The following is a 24,138-nucleotide window of genomic DNA, read 5'->3' as shown; positions in this document are numbered from 1 at the left end:
CTGAACACTTCCTGGTTTGTTTCCTGATGAAAAAAGTAATGGGAGCTTTCTCTCTGTGGTCACTAATCAAGGAGGTGTGATTACTGTGTGTCTAAAACCCCTCAACACCAATCAGTTTCGTTTTAAAAACCATCACTGCCCTGTATTGGCTCTGAGTCTCTGTACATCACAGAACCAGGAAACAGCATGCAAAAACTAAACTGAAACTGTAGGTACATTATATGATTGATTTTTATCTATTTTTAATAATTTTTAAAAGGAATCAGTTAACTATTATGTCTCTATACCCTGTAAACAGTCATTTCAGCAAAAAAAATGTTTTTCTATTACAACTCCTTTAAGTTTTCAGTTCTGGACATACTGCTTGAAAGTGTTATTTCCAGTTCGATAATGCTAAACATATTAACATTCTTTCACATACAATAATGCCCATTTTTATCAAATGAATTGCACAGAAGTAATTCAAATGACTGCATATTAATAAAATGCTGGCATAGCTAATGAAAAAAATAACTGATGGTTACAATAAAGACAAACTTGACTCCATTATGTCAGATTACTGAGTTTACTATATTGTCATTAAAACAGGCATATTCATGCTTTTGGAAACCAAATACACTTTATGGTTTATGTTGGAATGTTATTTCTGCTGAATTTCTTCACACTGATGTCATGACACAGCAAAATTGAAAAAAAATCTGGAGTGAAAGAAATATAAGGGCTGTGATTGCTGACCTTCTTCTGAAAATGCTAGTAGCTTGGCTCTCTTTGTTTCCTGTGTTTGGAGATGCTGACTTGAAACCAGCGTTCAGATCAGGAAAGTCAGAGTAAAGTAAGAAACAAATCTGTATACTTGTTGTTATGTATTTTAAATGCCTAGTACAAATATCTGAAACTGTATTTATATCAGCTTCCTGTAATGCATAGCAAAACAGACAGAGCTCAGAAAAGGCACTAGGGGCCAGAGCACAGAGCTGTCAGTCTACATTTGTGAAAATGCTTATAGGAGGGAAGATCAAGGATGACTCTTCACTGTGTCATGCTGCCACTGCACTGTACAATCATCAGGCTGGGGGGTTGGACCAAGCTGAAATGCGTAAAGCATATCTAAGCCAAGGAATAAAAGTCCTTAGATCATGTAATAGTTGCATCGGTTTTCTTTTTTCAGCCTTATATTTAAATGTATTTTCACCTGGTGATTCTGCCAAGAACAGTTATGTCATTAAAGAGAAAGTAACACAGATATGTACTTAGGCTGAAAAAAGAAAAATTAATGCTGCCACCAAATCTAAAGACTGATATACTAATATATATATATATATATATATATATATATATATATATATATATATATATATATATATATATTTGTGTGTGTGCTTAGGTTCAGATATCTGCAATGAAAGTTCAATAATTAGGCATTCTGTCTGGCAGGAGGTGTTTGGATTATGGGATTGAATAGAATTACCTATGGCAGGTAAAACAATATATTTAGCCCCTTGTCTGGAGTTCGACATTAAAGTAAAAGTTGAAAAATTCTTTAATACTGCAGTTCATTTTAGATAGGGATTGGGAGAACACATATCTCCATTTAGAAGCATATGTGACACCAGCCTATAGTACTAACATAATAGGCTTAATCCATAATTTGCATATCAGGTACCAGTTAGTAAATGCAGCTTTATACATGCATTTGTTCAATACATAGAGCATTAAATTTACAGCACAGTAAACTGTGGCCCTATGGCACATTGATCCAATTTTATTCAATGTCAAATAATCTACAAAAGCAAGAAAGCAATCTCTTGCTTGGGGAAGCTCATGCAATTCAGAAACATCAATAATAAAGAATGGCACATGCTTTTTCTGTATAGATTTCTTAAGTTTCACAGTTGTTTAATGCACCAATGACTCAAATAGCTTTGTGTGTTGCAACTTCTGACTGTTGAGTTTGGCTTCTTATGATAGCTGTCCCTCATATCCAGAAGGGGCTCTGCTGTTAGCTTTCCTTCTGTAACTTAGTCCTCAACTTCATTAATTCTTCTTCCAAACTCCTTATATGCTGTTGCAACTCGACTTTATCTTCTTGTGCCTTCATGTTTGCTTGTGACTTGGCTTCTTCAATTTTTCTTTCATACCATTTTTCCATTTGAGTAGATACTGCTTCAAAAAAATATTGCGTGATTTCCAAAGCTTGGGAGGTGTCCCTGGTTTGCATGCCAACATGGTCGTCAGGTGCATTACAAGGTGGTAGCGGAATCTGTGGTCCTGGCATTAGGCTTCGCTGTCTAAGCTGCCCAGGTTTTGCACATTTTCTTGTTTGTGTGCCTCGGTCCATAAGATTTGCAGTTTGCTTCTCAGCCTTCTTTGCATCTGTTATGAGTTTGGTAGCAGGGAGAATTTTGGTGTTTTTTATTTTAGGGTTGGGAAGGCTGGAAGATGGGAGGGTTGGCTGATATTTGCAGGATGGAATACAGCTTGTTGTCTTTTCCTTAGGCCTCACAGCTGGAGGGGCAACAGGTACAGATTGCTGCTCTACGGCTACAGAAAAATATTATAAATGTTACATAAAATTCTTACATTTCTTTTGAAACACAATTCTGATACTAGCAAATGAAAAGTGCATGAATTCTGGAAATGATAACATGTCAAACTTATTACACAACAAACCACAAACTGTAGCTCAGGTTCAGCTTAACACGAATATGTTTTCATGCAAGACCCATAGATATCAGACACATGGCAGTATTGAGTAGTCACCATACTATTGTTAGGGCAAAGAGTTTAAAGGCAGACAGCTTTATACTACCATTCTATATCTTCGGTGTGGTGCTAGGGATATGTATGTTTTGAGGGCTATCCCATAGGTTCTCAGCCTGAGGATTAAGAGGTAGTTGTAGGATTAAACATTTTTAGAATGTAAAGACCAGTAGTCAACTGCTTAGTTATGTTAATTCTTTAACCTAGAAGGTTAATGGGTTAGCTAAGGAATGGAGAAGGAAGAGCTCATAGTTGTGATCTTGTATCAGCTTAAAAAAGGCTGGAGCCAAAGACATTCATGAATCTATGGTGGCATCCTAATGCCTTGTACACGTGGTCAGACTTTTCACCATGCAAAAGTCCACCGTGAGTCCGTCGGAAGTCCAACGGAAAGATAGAGAACAGGTTCTCTATCTAAGGTCCGTCGGACTTCTGACAAAAAAAGTCAAACGGAGGCTACACGCGGCTGGACTTTCCGAGAAAAAAAGCCCATCAGACTTTTTTTTTCTTGGAAAGCCTGGTCGTGTGTATGAGGCATTAGTGTCCATTCATGCAATAAAAAAGTGTGGAACAGAATTCAAGTATGGGAGAATGTTTGTTAAAGGCAATCTTCGGTCATTCACATCAAAAAAGTTTACTAAAGGAATGGTATTTTAGCAATATAATGCTCCAGGTAGTACTTCCACAGTTGCAGTGCCTGCCATTCATGAATGTGGGTTAGACATACTGCTTAAACATGCTAGTATATGGTACTTATTCCTGCAAAGCCATAAACTTGAAGTGCTATGTACCTTATTACCACAAGTACCCTCTTGTAAAATTTTACAGTTCACATTCTTAAGACAAGTCCAAGGATGATTTCCTTGCAGAACCTTTCTAGCTTGCTGATAATGGTTCTATCTAGGACGTTTATAATTTATGCTTACAGCTACCTTCTTCAAAGTTCATGACCATTTTTTTTGTTGTGAAAAGCAGAAATTACCAACCCCAAAATATAGGGGATGGCTCTTCCTAACATGGAGCAGACAGCAATAAAAATTGGCAGGGGTTCTAATCCCTCTCTAATCTATCCAAGCTAAAAAATAAAAAAGTTTTGCCTTTTAGTTATGAATAAAGTTAAATATAGTTTAAAGGTAATAAACCCAGCACTCTCCTAGTAAATTGACTTTGCAGATCAAACCCATTAATTAAACACATCTGTGGTAATATCTTGGGCTAGGCAAAACCAGGGACCCCCATTTCTCCGGAACCATAGATGATAGGTGTAACGGAAAGGCCGTGGGACCCAGAAGCTCTTACACAGATTGAGCCACGAAATAAGGGACATATGTTGGATTGTTTTAACATGGGTCTGTAATCCAAAATATATTCAAGAATGTCTACAAGAACTATTTACAGGTTGTTGATTCTGAACCCAACAGAAAGAGTGACTCATTCAATGTGGGAACACAGACTGTTAAGGTGGTAATGTCGTCTGCTACTGTGATGTAAATGAACCTTAGGATGGCTCCTAAAGACCTTTTATTGAGTTATGCTAATTGACACTGTATTGTGTGAAAGTTCTATTGATGATATATGTGTGTTGTGAGTTAACACAGTCTAAAGGTCAGATGTCTGACTAAAAAGGAATGTGTATTTTATAGCAGGTGAGAGAAGCCGGAGTCATAAAGTCTGACTAAAAGATGTGTATTGGAGGCTCGTTAGTAACCATTGTATGATGTTGTGGATGGAGTGTTTCATTGTCCAGTTGATTATTGCAAGTATTCTTTTTGGTGTATATAAGAGCCTGCTTCCTCAATAAAGATTGTCTATTCCTGTTGAACCAGAGAACAGAGCTGTGTGTCTCGTTTCTGGGTGGGGGAAATCTGTATGGGTCGTGTCGCCAGATTGTGGCGTGTCGGTAACTGTCTTGGGTTCGGAATGGAATATCTTAAACGGCGTTAACCCCTGACCGTTACAATAGGGTATAGGACTTCAGCTACAACCCCCCCCAATTTGGGGTCTCTGTGACCCCAGGTCGCCGAGCTACGACCCTCGAAGCTCAATTTTTTTTATGACCATGGCAGGTGAGGCTCTTCCTCACCTGCCTCCCCTGGCTGCACGTCCCTGCTGGGTGGTGGAGAGATTGTGAAGGATGAACAATTTCAAACTGCCATCTGATGTCTATGGTGAGCTTACCTGCAATCAATGTCTATGTGCACATCAACAAAAGGGGACCACTGACTAGAGAAAAACACATTTCTAAGAGTCACTACACAGTGGCTGAACACTGATTTATTCAAAAGAGCATTTGTAGTTGTAATAAATACATTTCTTAACAGGGACATATACTGACTAATCATTTAACATGCTAGAAAAACATATCTAGCACTGCAATAGGTTACAGTGAAGTTTTAGTTTTTTTTTGGGCTCAGTTTGCTAGGCCTCCACTGTAGTGCCCCAACACTGTCTTGCAACAATCTAGGCTTTTAAATTTTGATTGTTTTGAACTCAGATCAGACATTAGAGCTCCTTAACCATGTGCCCCTTTAATTACTTGCATCATCATGTGAATAATGTAGTTGACTTACATGCACACACCATGAGATCTTGAGGGGGTGGAATCTGGTGTTGTCTGCTGATTTCCTCAGATGGAAGTTCTTTGGAAAGCTCATCAGATAAACTGCTCTGCCGAGTGACAAATGAATGTTGAATGGAGGACTGTGGTTGGATGGAAGTGTCTGTGCTGTTGCAGTCCCTGCTGCTGTTTGGACTCTCTGAAGGTAGCTGATCTGTTGACCCGCACGTTGAAGGAGATGATTTGGCTTTAAAAGGTCTGGAATCTCCAGAAAGCTTCAGCTCCAGGTTCTGTATTTTCAGTAAACACCAGGTTTTCAGCTCATTCACCACAGACACCTGGTGAAAACAGACAACTCAGTAACTACTGACAGTATCAGTGACAGCCAAACAAATAAAGTGCTTCAAGACCAAGGCTACATTATAAAAATTATCAATTTCAGATAGCATTAACGTTTTTTGTTTTAAAATATATTCATTTTTTAATTTTATTTAGCTCCGTGTAATATTCCTTTTTGCCCCGAAAACAACAGAAAAAACACATTTTCGATAAAGCAGTGTTAACAGTATGAAAATAAATCCAATGCATCCAGAAAGTATTCACAGCGATTCACTTTTTCCACATTTTGTTATGTTACATTCTTATTCTAAAATTGATTAAATTCAATATTTTTGTTAAAATTATACAAACAATACCTCATAATAACAGCATGAAAGAAGTTTGTTTGAAATCTTTGCAATATTATAACAAAAAAAAATGAAAAAAAAATCCCATGTACATAAATATTCACAGCCTTTGCTCAATACTTTGTTTAAATTCCTTTGCACCAATTTCAGCCTCAAGTCTTTTTGAGTATAATTCTACAAGCTTGGCACACCTATTTTTGGACAGTTTCTCCCATTCTTCTTTGCAGGACCTCTCAAGCTCCATCAGGTTGGAGGGGAGCATTGGTGCACAGCTATTTTCACATCTCTCCAGAGATGTTCAACCAGGTTCAAGGCTGGGCAACTCATGGACATTGACTGAGTTGTCCCGTAGCCACTGCTGTGTTATCTTGGCTGTGAGCATAGGGTCAGTGTCCTGTTGGAAGATGAACCTTCGCCCCAGTCTGAAGTCCAGCGTGCTCTGGAGCAGGTTTTCATCAAGGATGTCTCTGTACATTGCTGCATTCATCTTTCCCTCAAACCTGACTAGTCTCCCAGTTCCTGCCGCTGAAAAACATCCCCACAGCATGATGCTGCTACCACCATGCTTCACTGTAGGGACGGTATTGGCCAGGTGATGAGCGGTGCCTTTTTTGCTCTAGACATTATCTTGCCATTCAGGCCAAAGATTCAATCTTTGTTTTATCAGACCAGAGAATTTTTTTTCTCATGGTCTGAGAGTCCTTCAGGTGCCCTTTGGCAAACTCCAGGTGGGATATCATGTGCCTTTTATTGAGGAGTGGCTTCCGTCTGGCCACTTTACCATACAAGCTTAATTGGTGGAGTCCTGCACAGATGGTTGTTCTTCTTAAAGGTTCTCCTCACTCAACAGAGAAACCATTGCCATTGGGTTCTTGGTCACCCCCCTGACTAAGACCCTTCCCCCCCAATCACTCAGTTTGGCCCACTCTAGGAAAACTCTGGTGGTTCCAAACTTCTTCCATTTATGAATGATGGAGGCCACTGTGCTCATTGGGACCTTCAATGCCGTAGGAAAATTTTCAGTAACCTTTCCCAGATCTGTGCCTCGATACAATCCTGTCTCGAAGGTCTACAGACAATTCCTTGGACTTCATGTCTTGGTTTGTGCTCTGACGTGCACTGTTAACTGTGGGACCTTTTATAGACAAGTGTCCAATCAACTAAATTTACCACAGGTGAACTCCAATCAAGTTGTACAAACATCTCAAGGATGATCAGTGGAAACAGGATGCACCTGAGCTCAGTTTTTAGTGTCATAGCAAAAGTTTTGAATACTTATGTATATGTAATTTTTTTCATTTTTGAATTTTTATAAAATTTACAAATATTTCAAACAAACTTCTTTCACATTGTCATTATTAGGTATTGTTTTTCTTTTTTTTTTTTTGGCGGAAAAGAATGAATTTAAACCATAACGGAATAAGACTGTAACATAACAAAATGTGGAAAAAGTGAAGCGCTGTGAATACTTTCCAGAAAACACTGTAGATCTAAAAGAAAACCTGTATTGTGTGAGCCTGCCATTGACTGTCATACTGATCCAATGGCTTTGATTTTGAAACAAAGCAAAAACTATAAACGCAACACTTTTGTGCTTGCCCCCATTTATCATGAGCTGAACGCAAAGATCTGACTTTTCCTATGTACACAAAAGGCCTATTTCTCTCAAATATTGTTCACATATCTGTCAAAATCTGTGTTAGTGAGCACTTCTCCTTTGCCAAGATAATCCATTCACCTCACAGGTGTGGCATATCAAGATGCTTATTAGACAGCATGAATATGGCACAGGTGTGCCTTAGGATGGCCACAATTAAAGGTCACTATAAAATGTGCAGTTTTACTGTATTGGGGGTCCAAAAACCAGTCAGTATCTGGTGTGACCACCATTTTCCTCATGCAGTGCAGCACATCTCCTTCGCATAGAGTTGATCAGGTTGTTGATTGTGGCCTGTGGAATGTTGGTCCATTCCTCTTCAATGGCTGATGCGAAGTTGCTGGATATTGGCAGGAACTGGAACACGCTGTTGTATATGCTGATCCAGAGCATCCCAAACATGCTCAGTGGGTGACATGTCCAGTGAGTATGCTGGCCATGCAAGAACTGGGATGTTTTCAGCTTCCAGGAATTGTGTACAGATCTTTGCAACATGGGGCTGTGCATTATCATGCTGCAACATGAGGTGATGGTCATGGATGAATAGCACAACAATGAGCCTCAGGATCCCATCACGGTATCTCTGTGCATTCAAAATGCCATAAAGAAAGGCACCTGTGTTCGCTGTCCATAGCATACAATTGCCCATACAATAACCCCACACCACCATGGACCACAATGTTGAGATCAGCAAACCGCTCACCCACACAACACCATACATGCCTGCCCCATCTGCCCTGTTCAGTGAAAACCAGGATTCATCCATGAAGAGAACACCTCTCCAAAGTGCCAGACGCCATTGAATGTGAGCATCTGCCCACTCAAGTCGGTTACGACGACGAACAGCAGTCAGGTCAAGACCCTGATGAGGACACTGAGCATACAGATGAGCTTCACTGAGACGGTCTCTGACAGTTTGTGCAGAAATTCTTTGGTTATGCATACCGATTGTTGCAGCAGTTGTCCGGGTGGCTGGTCTCAGACGATCTTGGAGCTAAAGATGCTGAATGTGGAGGTCCTGGGCTGGTGTAGTTACACGTGGTCTGCGGTTGTGAGGCCGATTGTATGTACAGCCAAATTCTCTGAAACGCCTTTGGATATGGCTTATGGTAGAGAAATGAACATTCAATTCAGGGGCAACAGCTCTGGTGGACATTTCTTCAGTCAGCATGCCAACTGCACGCTCCCGCAAAACTTTCGACATTTGTGGCATTGTGCTATGTGAGTAAACTGCACATTTTAGAGTGGCCTTTTATTGGGGCCAGCCTAAGGCAAACCCTGTGCAATAATCATGCTGTCTAATCAGCATCTTGATATACCACACCTGTGAGGTGGATGGATTATCTCGGAAAAGGAGAAGTGCTCACCAACACAGATTTAGACAGATTTGTGAACAATATTTGAGAGAAATAGGCCTTTTGTGTACATAGAAAAAGTCATAGATGTTTGGGTTCAGCTCATGATAAATAGGGGCAAACACAAAAGTGTTGCATTTATAATTTTGCTAAGTGTATGTAAAGATTAGAAGTACTGCTCTCTGATTTTCTTGAACGTCATGCTTATTCCAAGTAAGTGTCTGAAATGAATGAAGCCAGAGACTAGCAACTAGCATTTTAAAAAAAAAATCGCAACCTCTATATTGCTTTCAGCATTGTTTGTCACAATAGCAATACATAAGTTGTTAGACCCCCATAACTATTGTATGACTGTGTTCTTTTAATCAGTCTATACTTTTTCTATGACTGGAACAGTAGAGACTAGATATCTATTTTACAGTAGGACAAAAAAGTGTCAAAAGGCAAAACAGACTACATACACGCATTGACAGAAACATATGTAAAAAAAAAAAGATTTTTCTTAGTTGTATAGTACAGGTCTAAGATCTTTACCATGTGATGACCAAGGCAGGCCAACTCATGGTGAGCAACAAAGCCAACAGGCCCACACAACAAATGTTTAAAGACGGGCATGACAGAGCTCAGATAGCATCCTGCAACACCTCATGCCCAAAACTGACATCCGAATAGGCCTGAAAAGCCACCTGGAAAAAACGTAACAAACGTGAGAAATGAAGACCAGGAAGAGGCCTGGAAATCTGGGAAAAAGATGCTTGATGCTGAAAAGGTCATGAAGCACTAACTTCATAACATCTGGTAGTGTGTGCCTTAACAGGGATGGGAGGAACACTATCCTTGTCTAATCAAACTAGCAAGGTGGACACTACTGTATGTTTTTTTTGGCCACATTTCTTATGTGGGTCACCGGAGTGCATTTAGCTCTACACTCCTGTGACCCAGATTCAGCCTTCAGGGTGCTAAATCCAGCTGTTGGCTGACGTCGCAGAGCCAGTCTAGGCTCTGCAGGGAACCTGAACAAGCACTTTGTGTGAAACGCGTTTTCTGAACAGTTTGGATTGTTTGTGTGTCATGTTTTTTAAACCTTTGAGTCTACAATAAACCAAAAATTTTATGTTCATCTCTGGATGTGCCGCTTTTTCTCTTTGTTGCAACTTGACCATATTGTCCGAATCCACCCTTTCAGCCACTGAAAGCCCGAGGCAACCGCTCCTGCCCCCTTCACAGCCCAATGCTCTAGTGAGCACTGACAGTCACTGCTCTCTGCTCAGTTAAGGCTGAGAACTGATCGATTAGCAGTCATGTGGTTCTCGGTATTACAGCTGGTGGGGGACATCTGCAGCATCACACCGATGATGCAGACATGTAGGTGAGTATGTCATTTTTAATCTTGCACTTCTTCTTTTTTTTTTTTTTTTTTAACATGAACAGAATGTTCTTTTATTGAAAAAATATATGAAAGTTACAGTTGCACTTCTTTTTTAAAAGTATGGAAGGCGTATCAAAAACTATTAAACAGTGCAAAAGTAGATCAAAATAAGTGAAAATACACTGTTGTATAAGACACAATTAATGCTGACCATACAATAGTATAATCGTGTATTGAAATATTTTTGTTGTAAGAATGTTTTGTTCAATTTTCTAATAGTTATTATAACTGACATTCGTTTTTTGACTGTAGTGACAAGAAAATTCAAAGGAGCAGGATGGGAAAATTGTAACTGTATGTGGTTTTCGTTCAGGAACTTACATTCATTCCAAAATCAAATGTTTAAAAGTAAACAACATTTTGAAGTATTTTCAAAAGACATTCACAAGTCATCAAATGCACTTAGAATTATAGTAAAAGGCTTTAGAAAAATCTACTAGGCTATGGCCAGTTTAAAACTGACGTGTTATCTACCAGTAAAATGCATTGTATACCCCAATTCACTTTGTCAGGTTCTTTTTTTTATTATTATTATTATTTATTTATTTTAAAGTCTGATGTCTATGCAAGTTAACAATGTTTACTAATTGTGGATCATTGATTCACAGATTATTTGCTACTTTTTTGTATTGCTGGGAATTGACCAGCTGCATGACACCGATGATCTTTTTAGCTGTATGTAAGGGTAGCATGCTGATCACAGCTGTGAGGGTAATCTTTCCACTAACCACCGATGTGAGAAGAATTTTCCCTCTGTACAATAATGAACTGGATTTAACAAGGTGTCCCGGATACCTGAAAATGATTTCATGGGTTCCTTAGGAGTAAAAAAAAACATAAGAGGCTGGTTTTAATGTTTACACTGTGGAATAAGTTTTCACATATTCCTATGGACAATCCACTAGGGGGCAGCGGCTGCCTAATATATTCAATTTAGAGAATGCACTCGAGACTGGAACAAGGAAGTTCAACTCACAGAAGAGCCCTGATTGTCAAATTAGAAGGAGATTTTTAGGGGAAATTCTATGTGAATATCTTTCGCAAAATTGCTATACAAATTTGAAGAAACACAGCTAAACAAATTATGAGTATTATACATGTGCATTTCTGAGAATGAGGTGGGGCAAGGGGAGGAGCTTTTTATATACAACTATATAGATCAGACCAAAATGAGGGACAGTCCCTCGAAATCAGGGACAGTTGGGAGCTTTGGCTACAGGCTGGTACCTTCATGTGACTGGACACTGGCAAAGATTTTGCGAACTTGCCCCCTGTTTGTGCCCCTTATAACCCTTCCACACTCCATGAGCCCCCAGTTTTGTAGCAAGCAATGCATAGTAACACAGGGTTAAAGGGGAGGGTGGCCTATGTCTTGCACTGTACTCTAAGATATTTAATTTACAGGTAAGTCACGACTATTTCTATTTTAATTGTACAGTACAGGTAGAACTCATAGACCTGGGAAATCCCCAAGAAATTTATGAAAAAGGTGGGCAACAACTAGGCGAATAGAACTGTGCCAACGGGCCAACAATGACAGGGGCAACAGACCCAACTTCAAAGTGCCACTGCAAGAACCTTGTGGCTGAAAGCTGCATTCACAGAAGATTGGACATCCACCTAGTAGAGCTTTACAAAGGTATGAACTGTAGACAAGGTGGCTGCCTTAGAAAGATGAACAATGGAGGCTTCTAGCCAGATTCACGCAGAGCGGCGTATGTTTAAGCGGGTGTAGCGCATCTCATATGCTCTACGCCAATGTAACATAGAGAGGCAAGTACAGTATTCACAAAGCACTTGCTCCCTAAGTTAGGCTGGTAGTGGGCGTGTTGTATTGAAATGAATCGTGACCCCATGTGAATGCATGGCCGAACGAACGGCGCATGCGCACGCATGCTCAGAATCACGTCGCAAATACTCCCTACGATACGACGTCACAATGCGTACGACGTGAAACCTCACTTACGCCCAGCCCCATTCACGTACGACTTACGTAAACGACGTAAAATCCGACGGCACTTCCGACGTCCATACCCTAAACGACTTAGACCAGCTTTTTGGTGGTTTAACTTTACGCCGGAAAAATGCCTTACGTAAACGACGTAGATTACAGCGACGGGCGCAAGTACGTTCGTGAATCGGCGTATCTAGCTCATTTACATATTCAACGCGTAAATCAACGGAAGCGCCCCTTGCGGCCAGCGTAAATATGCACCCAAGATACGACGGCATAGGAGACTTACGTCGGTCATATCTTGGCCAAATTCAGGCGTATCTGGTTTCCAGAATACGCTTAAAGATACGATGGCGCACATTCGGACTTACGACGGCGTATCTACTGATACGTCGGCGTAAGTCTCTCTGAATCTGCCTATTCATGTCTAAATGGCCAGGAAACTCCCACTGATCTGGAGTGAGCAGGTAAGAGGGCTGGGAGAATATACTGGAGAGGAGTTGGGCCAGATTCACAAAGAGATACGATGGTGTATCTCCTGATACGCCGTCGTATCTCTGAGTTCCGTCGGTCGGATCTATGCGCCTGATTCATAGAATCAGGTTCCGCATAGATCTCCCTAAGATCTGACAGGTGTAAGTGACTTACACCGTCGGATCTTAGGCTGCAATCTCACGCTGTCCGCTAGGTGGCGCTTCCGTTTGTATACGTGAGGAATATGCAAATAAGGAGTTACGCCGATTCAGAAACAAACGACTGCCCGGCGCTTTTTTTTTACGTCGTTTGCGTTCGGCTTTTTCCGGCGTATAGTTACCTCTGGGTCTATGAGGCGCAGCCAATGTTAAGTATGGCCGTCGTTCCCGCGACGAAATTTGAATTTTTTCCGTTGTTTGCGTAAGTCGTTCGCGAATACGGATGGACGTAATTTGCGTAAACGTCGAAAGCATGACAAGTTGCCGACGTCATTTGGAGCATGCGCACTGGGATTCATTCGCAGGCCGGCGAATGCGCAGTTAGTTCGGCGCAGGGACGCGCATCATTTAAATGATACACGCCCCCTACCCGCCGAATTTGAATTCCGCCGGGTAGTTTACGCTATGCCGCCGCAACTTTACAGGCAAGTGCTTTGTGAATACAGCACTTGCCTGAAAACTTGCGGAGGCGTAACGTAAATGAGTTACGTTACGCCAGCAGAAAGATCCGCTGATCTTTCTGAATCTGGCCCGTTGTCTTTATCTAGTTAAGGTAGATTTTGAAACAGGATGTTCCTGGCTGATTACAACCTGATTAGGTGTCCCTGCAGACAGGGTTCCAGTGGTAAAGAGCCATCCAGATCAATCTGCGCTCCAGCTTGTTGATAAGGAGTTTGGTTTCCTCTGGTGACCATGTTCATTGAACCATGAGGGATTGGAACCTTTGCTTGGGCTGTATCTAGAATCAGGCCCAAGTATTCTGGGTGAAGAGAAGATTGGTGGGCAAATTTTTGTAAACTAATCATCCAGCCAAAAGCTCTCTTCAGTCCCTTAAGTCTGCCTTTTCTAGGCTGAGAATATTGGCATCTGACACAGGTAAAGACGATGGAGCTGGAGAAAAAGCCTTGTGTTTTTGAGCTCTGGACTGTGATAACTGTACTAAAACAATTTGTTGTCTGAGAAATTGTGACAGTTGCAAAAAAACTTCCTTAATCAGTTAGGCCATTTGTTACATGCCTGAAACAAAGCTAGTTTTGGATGCAGAATTGGGTCTTGCTCTGGTGCAAAGGAAAATTTGTCACCTCAAGATTGAGTGTTTTGCTTGCCCTCAGCAACGAGAATGCTTGTTGGAGAATTTGACGTGGCTCTCTTTTACCTTGTTTCTTTAATTGCTGTGAGTGAGAAGGGTATTGCCTTGTGGGGTACTCACATAGTAGGAAGCAGAAATGGGGTAAGCATGTCCGAAAAGGAGTGTGCAGCAACCGGAGTGCAGACTATTCTGTAGCAAAGTCCTCCTGGCAAAAGGTCAGAAGAAAGATCCTAAGTACTTTATAAGGGCTCCTGGTAGTGGAAGTAAAGTGTTCGACCTGTGTGTCCTGGTCCTCCACTTGAGGCTAAGCTCTGAGTTGTTACATTTTGGCACCAAGTTTGAAAGTTTACACAGTGAACCGAATACATTTCAAGCACATTCCCAGTTTCCTTACAGTTACAACATATAAATACACACTATTCAGGATTGGGGGCTACAGTAACAGTTCAATAAATAGCATAACCCTGTCTTACCTGACTTTGTCTGTGATGATGGGGATACCCCTGAAGGGGTCTTCAGGGCTTGGGTTCCATAGGGATGAACCACAGCCGTGACCTATATAGCAGAAAAAGGGTAAAGAAAGAGGAGCCTTCTAAGTATGGACTGTAGAAATGTTATGGTACAATAAAAAACACTCACATTAAAGTTAAAAATTATCAGCATGAGGAAATTCCTGCAGTGGTGCATTTCCTTATTTGCTGGTTTAACAGGCTTTGTCACTCAGGAACCCATAGAGAGCCATCCGCCGACTCTGTACACTCTCTGGCTCAGATGGCAATGCAGAGGAGAGGTCTGAGGCGCTCATGGAACGCAGCGGCGTGTGACATCACCAGAAGTGTTGCACCGCCGTTTCTGAACCTGCTCACTGTCTGTGGGAAGGACAGATACCCTGCAATACCCACCTTTGTCAAGCTGTGTATAGCAGGGATTAAACATGCTATATATAGAGTCCACCATCTAGTGGTGATAGGGGGAAATGACAGGGGGGTGATAAAAACTGGTGGAGAATCATATGGTCATACAGGTGTGTGGGGGGGGGGGGAGGGGGGTCATCTAGTGGACATACTGGGAATGACAATTAATAAAGACAACAATGATAACTAATGTAATATAATACTTATTGAAAATGGAAATAACCACTGGACAAAAAGGAGAGGAATGGGACAAAAAAGATGGCTAAAACAAGATAAAAAAAATTATAACGTGTGATAAAAACTTAAAGTGGATGTAAACCCAATTCATGAAATTTGAACTGGGCACATATATCTGCAATGTTTTGTTATCTCTCTTCAAAGAGCTAAGTCCCATAGCTCTCTCTTGACCCATTATTATGTTATCAGCCAGATAACTTCTGAAAAATTCTCAGAGACATCAGATAAAAGCAGCCTGAAATTTCTGTCTGGGGAGGTTGCTATAAATAGATTAGCAGGCAGTTGGCCCTGTTACAAAACACCTCTGAGAGTCTCTGCCTATGATGAGAGGGGGTGTGTGCCTTTCCTCCAATCAGCAATTTTAGCTATCTTAGCTGTATGCTTAGACATCACACTCTGTGTTGAACAGGAAGAGAAAATTTCGTAACACGATATGAACTTTCTAAACAGTATATAAATTTGAAGACAGCAGATAAGGATGCAAAACCTATGTAGGGAGATTTGTTTCATCTCTGTGTATCATCCAAGGCTGTTCACTTTACTGGGTGTATGGGAGGGTTTACATACACTTTAATATACTGGAAAGAAATTGCTCAGACTTGATGTTAGTATTAGACATTCAGCACATCATGGGAGATCATAAGGTGATGCTAATATGATGGTAAATTAAAGAATGGGGATGAGGAGGCCATATGATGGACAGGTTTCATGTGTAGGTTCTAGCAACATGGTGAATGTGTGTGTATTGGAAAAATAGGGAAATGTAGGGATCAATATATTGATAACTCTGATAGGTGCACTGGGCATGGGATCAGCAAATAATGATCTGTGTGTTGTATACACATATATTGGTAAGAGTATATGTGATGGCCTGAAGATAGGTATTGATCTAGACTACCAAAAAGGAATGTGATGTATGGCAGATACGAGATACCCTAGATTGTGAAGGGGGCCATAAATCCATGGTGTCAGCCGCAAGGCTGGCTCGGCAGCACGGAGACAGGCCCTCCGAGAACCAGCCGGGGGGGGAGGGGGAATGACAACTAGTATCAAAAGGTGTATCCCAGATGTATACTAGATGGTCCCCCACCTGTATGACCATATCATTCTCCACCAGTGTTCATCACCCGCTGCCATTTTCCCCTAGTACCACTAGATGGTGGACCCTATTTATAGCATGTTTAATCCCAGCAATACCCAGCTTGACAAAGGAGCGTGTCCTTCCCACTGATAGTGCGCTGGCTCAGAAATGGCGTTGCAACACTTCCAGGTGCCTTCACATACTGCCGCGTTCCATAAGACCTCTCCTCTGCATTACCATCTGAGCCACAGAGTCTGCGAACTGACGGCTCTCTATGGGTTGCTGAGCCTGTTGAACCAGTGAATAAGGAGATGCACCGCTGCAGGACTTTCCTCATGCTGATAGTTTTTAACCTCAATGTGAGTGTTTTTATTTATTGTACCATAACGTTTCTACAGTTCATACTTAGAAAGCACCTCTTTCTTAACCCTTTTTATACATGTTTTGTAGCGTGCTTCTGCTATCCTGAAGAGGCCTGCCCTGAGCTATGGACCATTTCTTCTTCAACCCTGGATAACATCATCCACTGTGCTTTTCCCTGATCCTCACCCATTATAATATCACAGACTCAGGTTCTCTGGCATCATTTGAACTACAGTTTGCGCCAGAACTACCCCTATTTCCACTTGACCTGTATAGCACCTTGTGAATAACTAAATGCATTGCTCAAGGTGAATGCCCATGCAGGATCCAATCTCTGAATTAACATTAGAGGCTGTCTCCATGGTGTAGGGACAGGTTTCCTAAGATTAGACCAAGGCTGCACCAATCTTGATGTACAGCTTCTATTATGATAGTAGAAAGCAGTGATAAGTTGATTGAAGATCCAAAGTAAAATAATAAACTAGTTAAGCTAAGAGTGATTTCTCTGGAAGGGAGAAGAGGTCCATCACCTTAGCCACCACCTAGCAAAAGTCTCAGAATTGATGGAGTGACATAGTGTTATATGGGGACATCCGGGGGTGTGTCCTTCCAGTGTCCAATCACTTGAAGATACCAGCTTATAACCAAGATCTATAAATATTCTGTATGTCTTGTACTGTATGACAAAGGTTAAAGGCATTCTCTTCTAATGCTTTTTTTTGTGTGTTGGAGGCCTGAATTTGCTGATCTCTTACATTTTACAGTTCCGGTCCTTACATTACATTGTACATATGCATTAATATCACAGTTGTGTTTATGATCTTATTTTTTTCTTTTAATTTTGATCAGAGAATGTTACTGTTGAGTAAATCCTACCATTCATAGAGAAAATATAATCTTAAAATCTTATCTAGAATGTCCTCACAACACCAAATATGCAAAAAGGATTACAGAAAGGTAGTAAATACACCAAGAAACAACAAGTTGACATGGTACAAATCAGCACATAAATGGTACATAAGTAAAACAACACAAAGTCTATTAGCAAATCAAAGCATGCAGAAAGGTTGGCAGTACAACCTCAGTGGAAGTAAAAAATCCCCCAGCAACTTAGTGGCGTAAAGTCCCTGAGGAAAGAGGTCAATAACCCAAAACATAATAACACAAGAATAAAAATGTAGCCAGAAAGGGAAAAGGGTAAAGGAAAAATAGAAACCAGAGTTTAAGGCTACTGGTCAGACCAAGGGAGTCAGACCTTGTTGTATTTCCCAGGACAGCCACGGTTAAGGTAGCTTTACTTATACAAAGGCAGCATCAATCATAGCCTCCCAGGATGATACAATCGGAGGGGAGGAGGAGGCCCACTTGCACAAAATATCCTTTCTAACCTAGTACAGAAAGTAGGATATCAACAATTTAACCTGGTGTGGATGTTGGTCATCATCATCAATGCCCAGAAGATCTAGCTCAGGGGGTCACTGAAAGGAATATCTGAACACGAGCATAAATGAAAGCAAAGACCTCTACCCAAAATCTATGAATCACAGGTCATTCCCAAAACATGTGCATATAAGTACCCTGAGAAAACGAACAGCACATGCAGATAGGGTCACGCCCAGAAAAATCCTGTGTAGCTGTACTGGGCATGTAATAGACCCTATGGAGAAATGTCTGTATCAGCTTGTCTCTGTAGCAAATATCCAATTTAGGGCAAGCTTCCAAACAATCCTCCCAATCCTCTTGATCCAAAGCAGCAATATCTGCCTTCCCGAGATCCTATAAGCGTTCCATCTTAGAGGAATTAATGCACAAAAGAACAGCATAGAGAGCAGAAAGCGGCTTGCATAAATCTGACTGAGTAATCAATTCTTCAATCGGGTCGGTTTGAAGGACTGGCATCTGAGGAAACTGCAATCTGTCAGCATGCTGTAACTGAGAGTATTGAAAAAGCATCCAACCAGGTAGATGACATTTCCGCAGGAATTGGGAAACGGTCAAGAGAGAACCAGGTGGCATAAAATCTCCTTGAGTCTTGATCCAATGTCTGGCCCATAGCTGAGGGTTTGGTACAGTACAAAAGTGTTGGAGTTTAGGATTACGCCAGAGGTGCTGAACAGTAGACTATTGATTCATAGGAAGGAACCTATGCCTAGTCACACCCCATACCCCAAATGTGGTTTTTGTAGGGGCAGAAAGTACATCATAGGCTCTGGGGCTTCTATACACCAGGTTACGCAATTCCCAAAGGAAGCCCAAAAAGGCAGCCTTCAGGCAGAACCCTGCATTGGGCTGGGATCCAAAAATAAAAAAAAACACCAATGGGTAGTTATTAGAATGGCTGCCCAATAGTATACCTGAAAATTCGGCAGAGCTAAACCCTCACAATGCAACGGAAGCTGCAAAGTAGATTTTTCCAATCTGGGAAGGGATCTGTGCCATATAAACTAAGAAGTACAGCGGTCAATCTCCCCAAAAAAAGAGTTCATAATCTAAGTCCGTCAGTTCCAAAAAACATATTTAAATTTTGGAAATATCATCATCTTAAGGAGGTCAATATGCCCTAAAAGATTATGGGGAAGTAGTCCAAGAGGCACATCGTTCCTGGAGAAGCGAAAGTAAAAGGAGAACATTTTTATCAGAAAAAGCTGACAGATCTTGAGTCACCTGCACCCCCTAAATTCATCCACCCAGCATAAGGGAGAGAAATGGGAATTTAAGGGAAATATAAGGGATTTAGACCAATTAATACGGAAGGTGTCAAACAGTTACAAATGCCATTGACAAGGAGGAGTCCGCATCATTGGTGTAGAACGACAATTTCTCCTCAAACTGCCCAATACAAAGACCTCAAACCCGAGGTGGATCCCAAATCAAGACCCCCAAGGGCTCCAAACTAGGAGAAAGTGGGCCACCTTGACGAGTATCCCTCTGTAACAGAAACAAGTCCAACAGCTGAGAATTGTTACACACTCGGGCCCAAGGAGATCTATTAAGAAACTGAAGTTACTGCAGAAAGACAGGCCCAAACCAAATCTCAGGTAGGTGCACTCTACTGAATCAAATGCCTTCTCTGCATCAAGTAAAGCAATGACTCTTGTACCCATATTATCATGAGGCACAGTTAGATTTAGAAAGAGGTGTCTAATATTGATATTGGTGCCCTTCATAGGTATAAAACCTATTTGATCCACTTGGATCAGGTCACCCAACACGTAGAGAATCGAGTAGTTAAAACTTTTGCAAGTATCTTTGCATCCACGTTTAGCAAGGAAATCGTCCTGTAGGAGGCACACTACTGAGGGGCTTGCCCTGATTTGGGCACCAACAAAATAATTGCCTCTGCCAAAGAAACTGGTGAGGGAGTCCAATGAGAGATACCAAGAACACAGGTCTGTAAGCCGGGGGGGCCAAAAGTTCAGCATGCAGAAAATAAAACTTGGTGGATAGGCCCTCAGCCCTGGGAGTCTTCCAGCCCTGCAACCACCCTATGACTTTCTGAACTTCCTCCAGTGAAATAGCAGAGTCAAGCTTTTCACATATGGAGGACTCTAGGGTTGGAAATGAGACAGAGTCCAAAAAAGCCTCCAGCGCCCCATACTTCACATGGAGGCATAAAGATCCCCAGATCATGTAGCTTTAAGTAAGAATAAATATATTTATGAATAAATCATGGCACTTTTGTTTGTATTAAGCATCTACTTACACGTTTTATGGCACTATAACTGAAAAGAGTCAAATAGCTATAAGACTTTTATACCTGGCGTTTATCAGCTTCATTTTTCTGCACTTCAGACTGTTGCTGGAGGCGGCAAATACATTCCACCCTCTCTGCAGACATCCGCTCCATCATTAACTTGTCCAAGACCCGCAGCTACACACAGATCAATAACAAAGGGAGTGAGATATTGTGTACTAGAGGATTTTGCTCAGACTTGGCATACGCTAAACTATTTTGGTATTCAAAAATTGCTAACACAATCAATTCCAAATACTTATTAAAAGCTGACTAGGTTTTACTAATGTTTATTAAATCCTTAGGATTGGGTACATCAGCATTGAAGAGCATCGCACCTGGTGCTGGGTTTTACTGTCCATTTGCCCCAGTTTTGCATTCATTTGATCTTGCACAGTGCCAATCTCAGCTTTAATTTCCTCCTTGGTGGCTTCCAGTTGGTTCTCCAGCTTACTTAAGAGTGGCTCACAGCGACAACCATTGATGGGAGCCTACAGAGAACATACAATCAAATATTTTTACACATTCTTACCAGATGTTTTCAGATCAAGAGCACATGTATACAAAGTAAGGGAGGAGAAAAGGGGACTTTTGCAGTGCTCTATATATGATAATGTGGATAGTCACCATGTCTGCCTCCACAAGGGTAGCGACACTTACCCAGCCAGAGGGGACCTCCCAGTAGTGACCACTACCCAGCAAAAGGGCAAACAGGTGCCCAGAGGACGAGGGCTTAAATCGCAGCCACAGAGGGCCTAATAAGAGCCTAGCTGAAAAGGATAACCCAAAAGAAAAGGGGTTCTAAAAACATGAAAGAGAAGAAGGTAGATTTTTCATACAATACTGATTCCCTACCTATCTATTTTTCCAATGTTCATTTTTCCATTTTTTCAAATTTTTAAATAATCTCTTTTTATTTTATTGTATTTATTTTTTATTTTATTATTATTTTTTATTTATTCTTTATCATGTATTAGATACTTTCTATTTATTTTTTTTGTGTTGTCCTCAGTGATACAATTTTTCACCTTAACTCGAGCGCCCTCCACCCCATGCCGGATTTACTCTGTCTTTAAGTGAGTATATGTTTGTTCATTTAGTTCATTAATGTTTTTTTATTTATTATTTTATTTTCACATTTATAGTCTACCTTCTTATCTTTAATGTTTTTTAACCCTTTTTCTTTTGGGTTATCTTTTTCAGTAGATCTGTAGCTGCGATTTGAGCACTTGTCCTCTGGGCACCTGTTTGCCCTTTTGCTGGGTAGTGGTCACTACTGGGAGGTCCCCTCTGGCTGGGTAAGTGTCGTTACCCTTGTGGAGGCAGACACGGTGAATATCCACACACGGTTTCTGCTATGTACACAACAAATGTATATGTTAATAACGTTTCAATGTCTGTTTACTTATGTAATTTTCTTATTTTTTGTTCAGTATCGTGAAACTCCTCTGTTCTGCCCGTATGTCCCCTGATGAAGCAAATATGCGAAACATGTCGGGACTTATACGTGCAACTGTATTTTGAATCGATCCAGCTGTGTACCTATATATTTTTGACCATCCAGCTATTGTTTAGCTATACTGTGACTGTTACTACAAGTTTGACTTTTTTAACCTTGAATCTCATTAAAAATTGTTTACATTTTATACATCTGTGTATTTATTTCTCATTAGCATATGTAGAGCACTGCAAAAGTCCCTTTTTCTCCTCCCTTACTTTGTATACTTAATCTATGGGATGAGGTGCTAATCTCTATGGGTGTTTCTGCCAATAGTCGCACTCAATTCTTCTTGGTTTACAAGAGCACATATGTATTTTCTAGCAGGCTCTTTGTATGTGCTCTGTTATATAGCTTTGTTATCAAAGTTAGGCCTTGTTTACACAGGCGTACTTAAAGGGTTAGGCTTAGGCCTAGCTATAGGTAAAAATTATGCATTGTCGTTTACTCCCAGTTTAAGCATACACCCGTATGAGTGATGTATTTTGCCTGCACAGGATGCACAGGTGTTCTGCGCATCCACATGCAGGCAGTCCCATTCATGTCAACTGGGATGCGGTGGCTACACAGACATAGCCACTCCTCCCAATTTGACCCACACCCACAGGGGTGTCAAATTGGGACACAACTGCTGCATCCCAGTTGACAGGAATGGAATTGCCTGCACAAGGATGCCACTGTCCTCACACAGGTGTATGCATAAGTATGCCCATGTGAACGTAACCTAAGGGCTGTTTAACATAGCTATTCCACTTTGTTCAGTAGGGGATCAGCATACGGACACCCTGCTGTGTCAGAGCTGAATGGGAGAGATGTCAGTTTTTTACATCTGTGCCTGTTCAGTTTGTGCCCTCCTGCCCTCGCATAGGTGTACACTGTAGCAGATTTGTGTGAACAAGGCCTAACTGTACTTTGGACATTACCACTGCTCTTTGTGTCACCTGACAGAGCTAACAAAAAAAGATGAATTTATTTTACAGTATATGAAGAATTTTCACAGCTGCCTCAAAATTGGACAAATCGTTTGAAGAAATTAAAGCGGTTGTGAAGGAAAAAAAAGTTTTCCTTTAAAATAACAAACATGTTATACTTACCTCCACTGTGCAGTTCGTTTTGCACAGAGTGGCCCCGATCCACGTCTTCTGGGGTCCCTCGGCGGCTGTTTCTGGTTCTCCCCGGAATTACTGATCACAGTCATGTGAGAGCTCGCATGGTGGTAAGTAATTGCGGGCGCGCTGCCGTGATACAGCGAGCGGCCATAGCCGCTCACTGTATCACTCGGCCCCGCCCCTCGGAGCGCCACGTCACTGGATGTGATTGACAGCAGCGCCAGCCAATGTTTGCGCTGCCCTCAATCCATCCGCTCTAGCCAATCAGCGGCCAGGCTGAGCGGCGAAGAGGATCTCGGGACCGCGCAGGACTTTCGACGGGTCAGGTAAGTAAAACGGGGGCTCGGGGGGGGGGGGGGGGCGGCAACATCAGATGTTTTTCACCTTAATGCATAGATTGCATTAAGGTGAAAATTTTTTTTCATTTACAACACCTTTAAGTAAAAAATGTTTGTTTTAATGCCATTTATTCATCTTGTACATGTGGAATCCTTGACTTTATGACATTACTTGCATAACTTTGCCATCCTTTCCCCTGTACAGTGTGTACAGCTGGTATGCCCGAGCTTCATGAGGAAGAAATGGTGGAGATGGGACTCTGTGCTTGCTCTTTCTCCTGTGGTTGTGTCCTGTTTGCTGCCCACTACAGAACAATTGCTGATCAGCAGGTGAAGTTGGATCTGAAAGAGCTGAAATCTGAGAGAACAACAAAACAGGAAGTTACCTCACATATTTACTAGGATGCAGAGAATGCAAAAAACAAAGCAGGTTTGTCATATAAATGTCATATTTGAAAATTGCTTTGCATTTGAAATATGAATACGTTTACTACATGAGTACATCATATTCACTTAGCAAAGTGAATGTTCACTTAGCTTAGTTAATGAGGTGCAATCAAAAATTATGTTCTTTACATTTTCCATGCACATGATTGGGTATTCTAAGTGAACACTGTTTTACCTTATTTATGAAGCTAAATGAACTTTGAATAATTGTGAAGAAGCATAATATACAAGGGACTAG

The 24,138-nt window shown here is 41.2% G+C and overlaps 1 protein-coding gene across 1 annotated transcript in view; it reads right to left on the bottom strand.

The window, feature by feature from the left end:
• Nucleotides 1-1,660: 1,660 nt before the first annotated feature.
• Nucleotides 1,661-24,138, bottom strand: part of ANKRD6 (ankyrin repeat domain 6) — a 198,653-nt gene continuing 176,175 nt past the window's right edge. Inside the window, exons 13-17 of the mRNA XM_040350095.1 lie at nt 23,626-23,811; nt 20,847-20,999; nt 20,533-20,646; nt 5,331-5,655; nt 1,661-2,541 (exon numbers count right to left, since the gene is read on the bottom strand). Coding sequence (XP_040206029.1) covers nt 2,000-2,541; nt 5,331-5,655; nt 20,533-20,646; nt 20,847-20,999; nt 23,626-23,811 — 1,320 coding nt within the window. The 3' untranslated portion in view covers nt 1,661-1,999. The remainder of the gene's footprint in view (nt 2,542-5,330; nt 5,656-20,532; nt 20,647-20,846; nt 21,000-23,625; nt 23,812-24,138) is intronic.

This window comes from Rana temporaria, chromosome 4 (genome assembly GCF_905171775.1).
Source record: "Rana temporaria chromosome 4, aRanTem1.1, whole genome shotgun sequence".
Classification (NCBI taxonomy): domain Eukaryota; kingdom Metazoa; phylum Chordata; class Amphibia; order Anura; family Ranidae; genus Rana; species Rana temporaria.
Note: the sequence above shows the minus strand (reverse complement) of the source record. Positions and strands in the feature narration are given on the sequence as shown.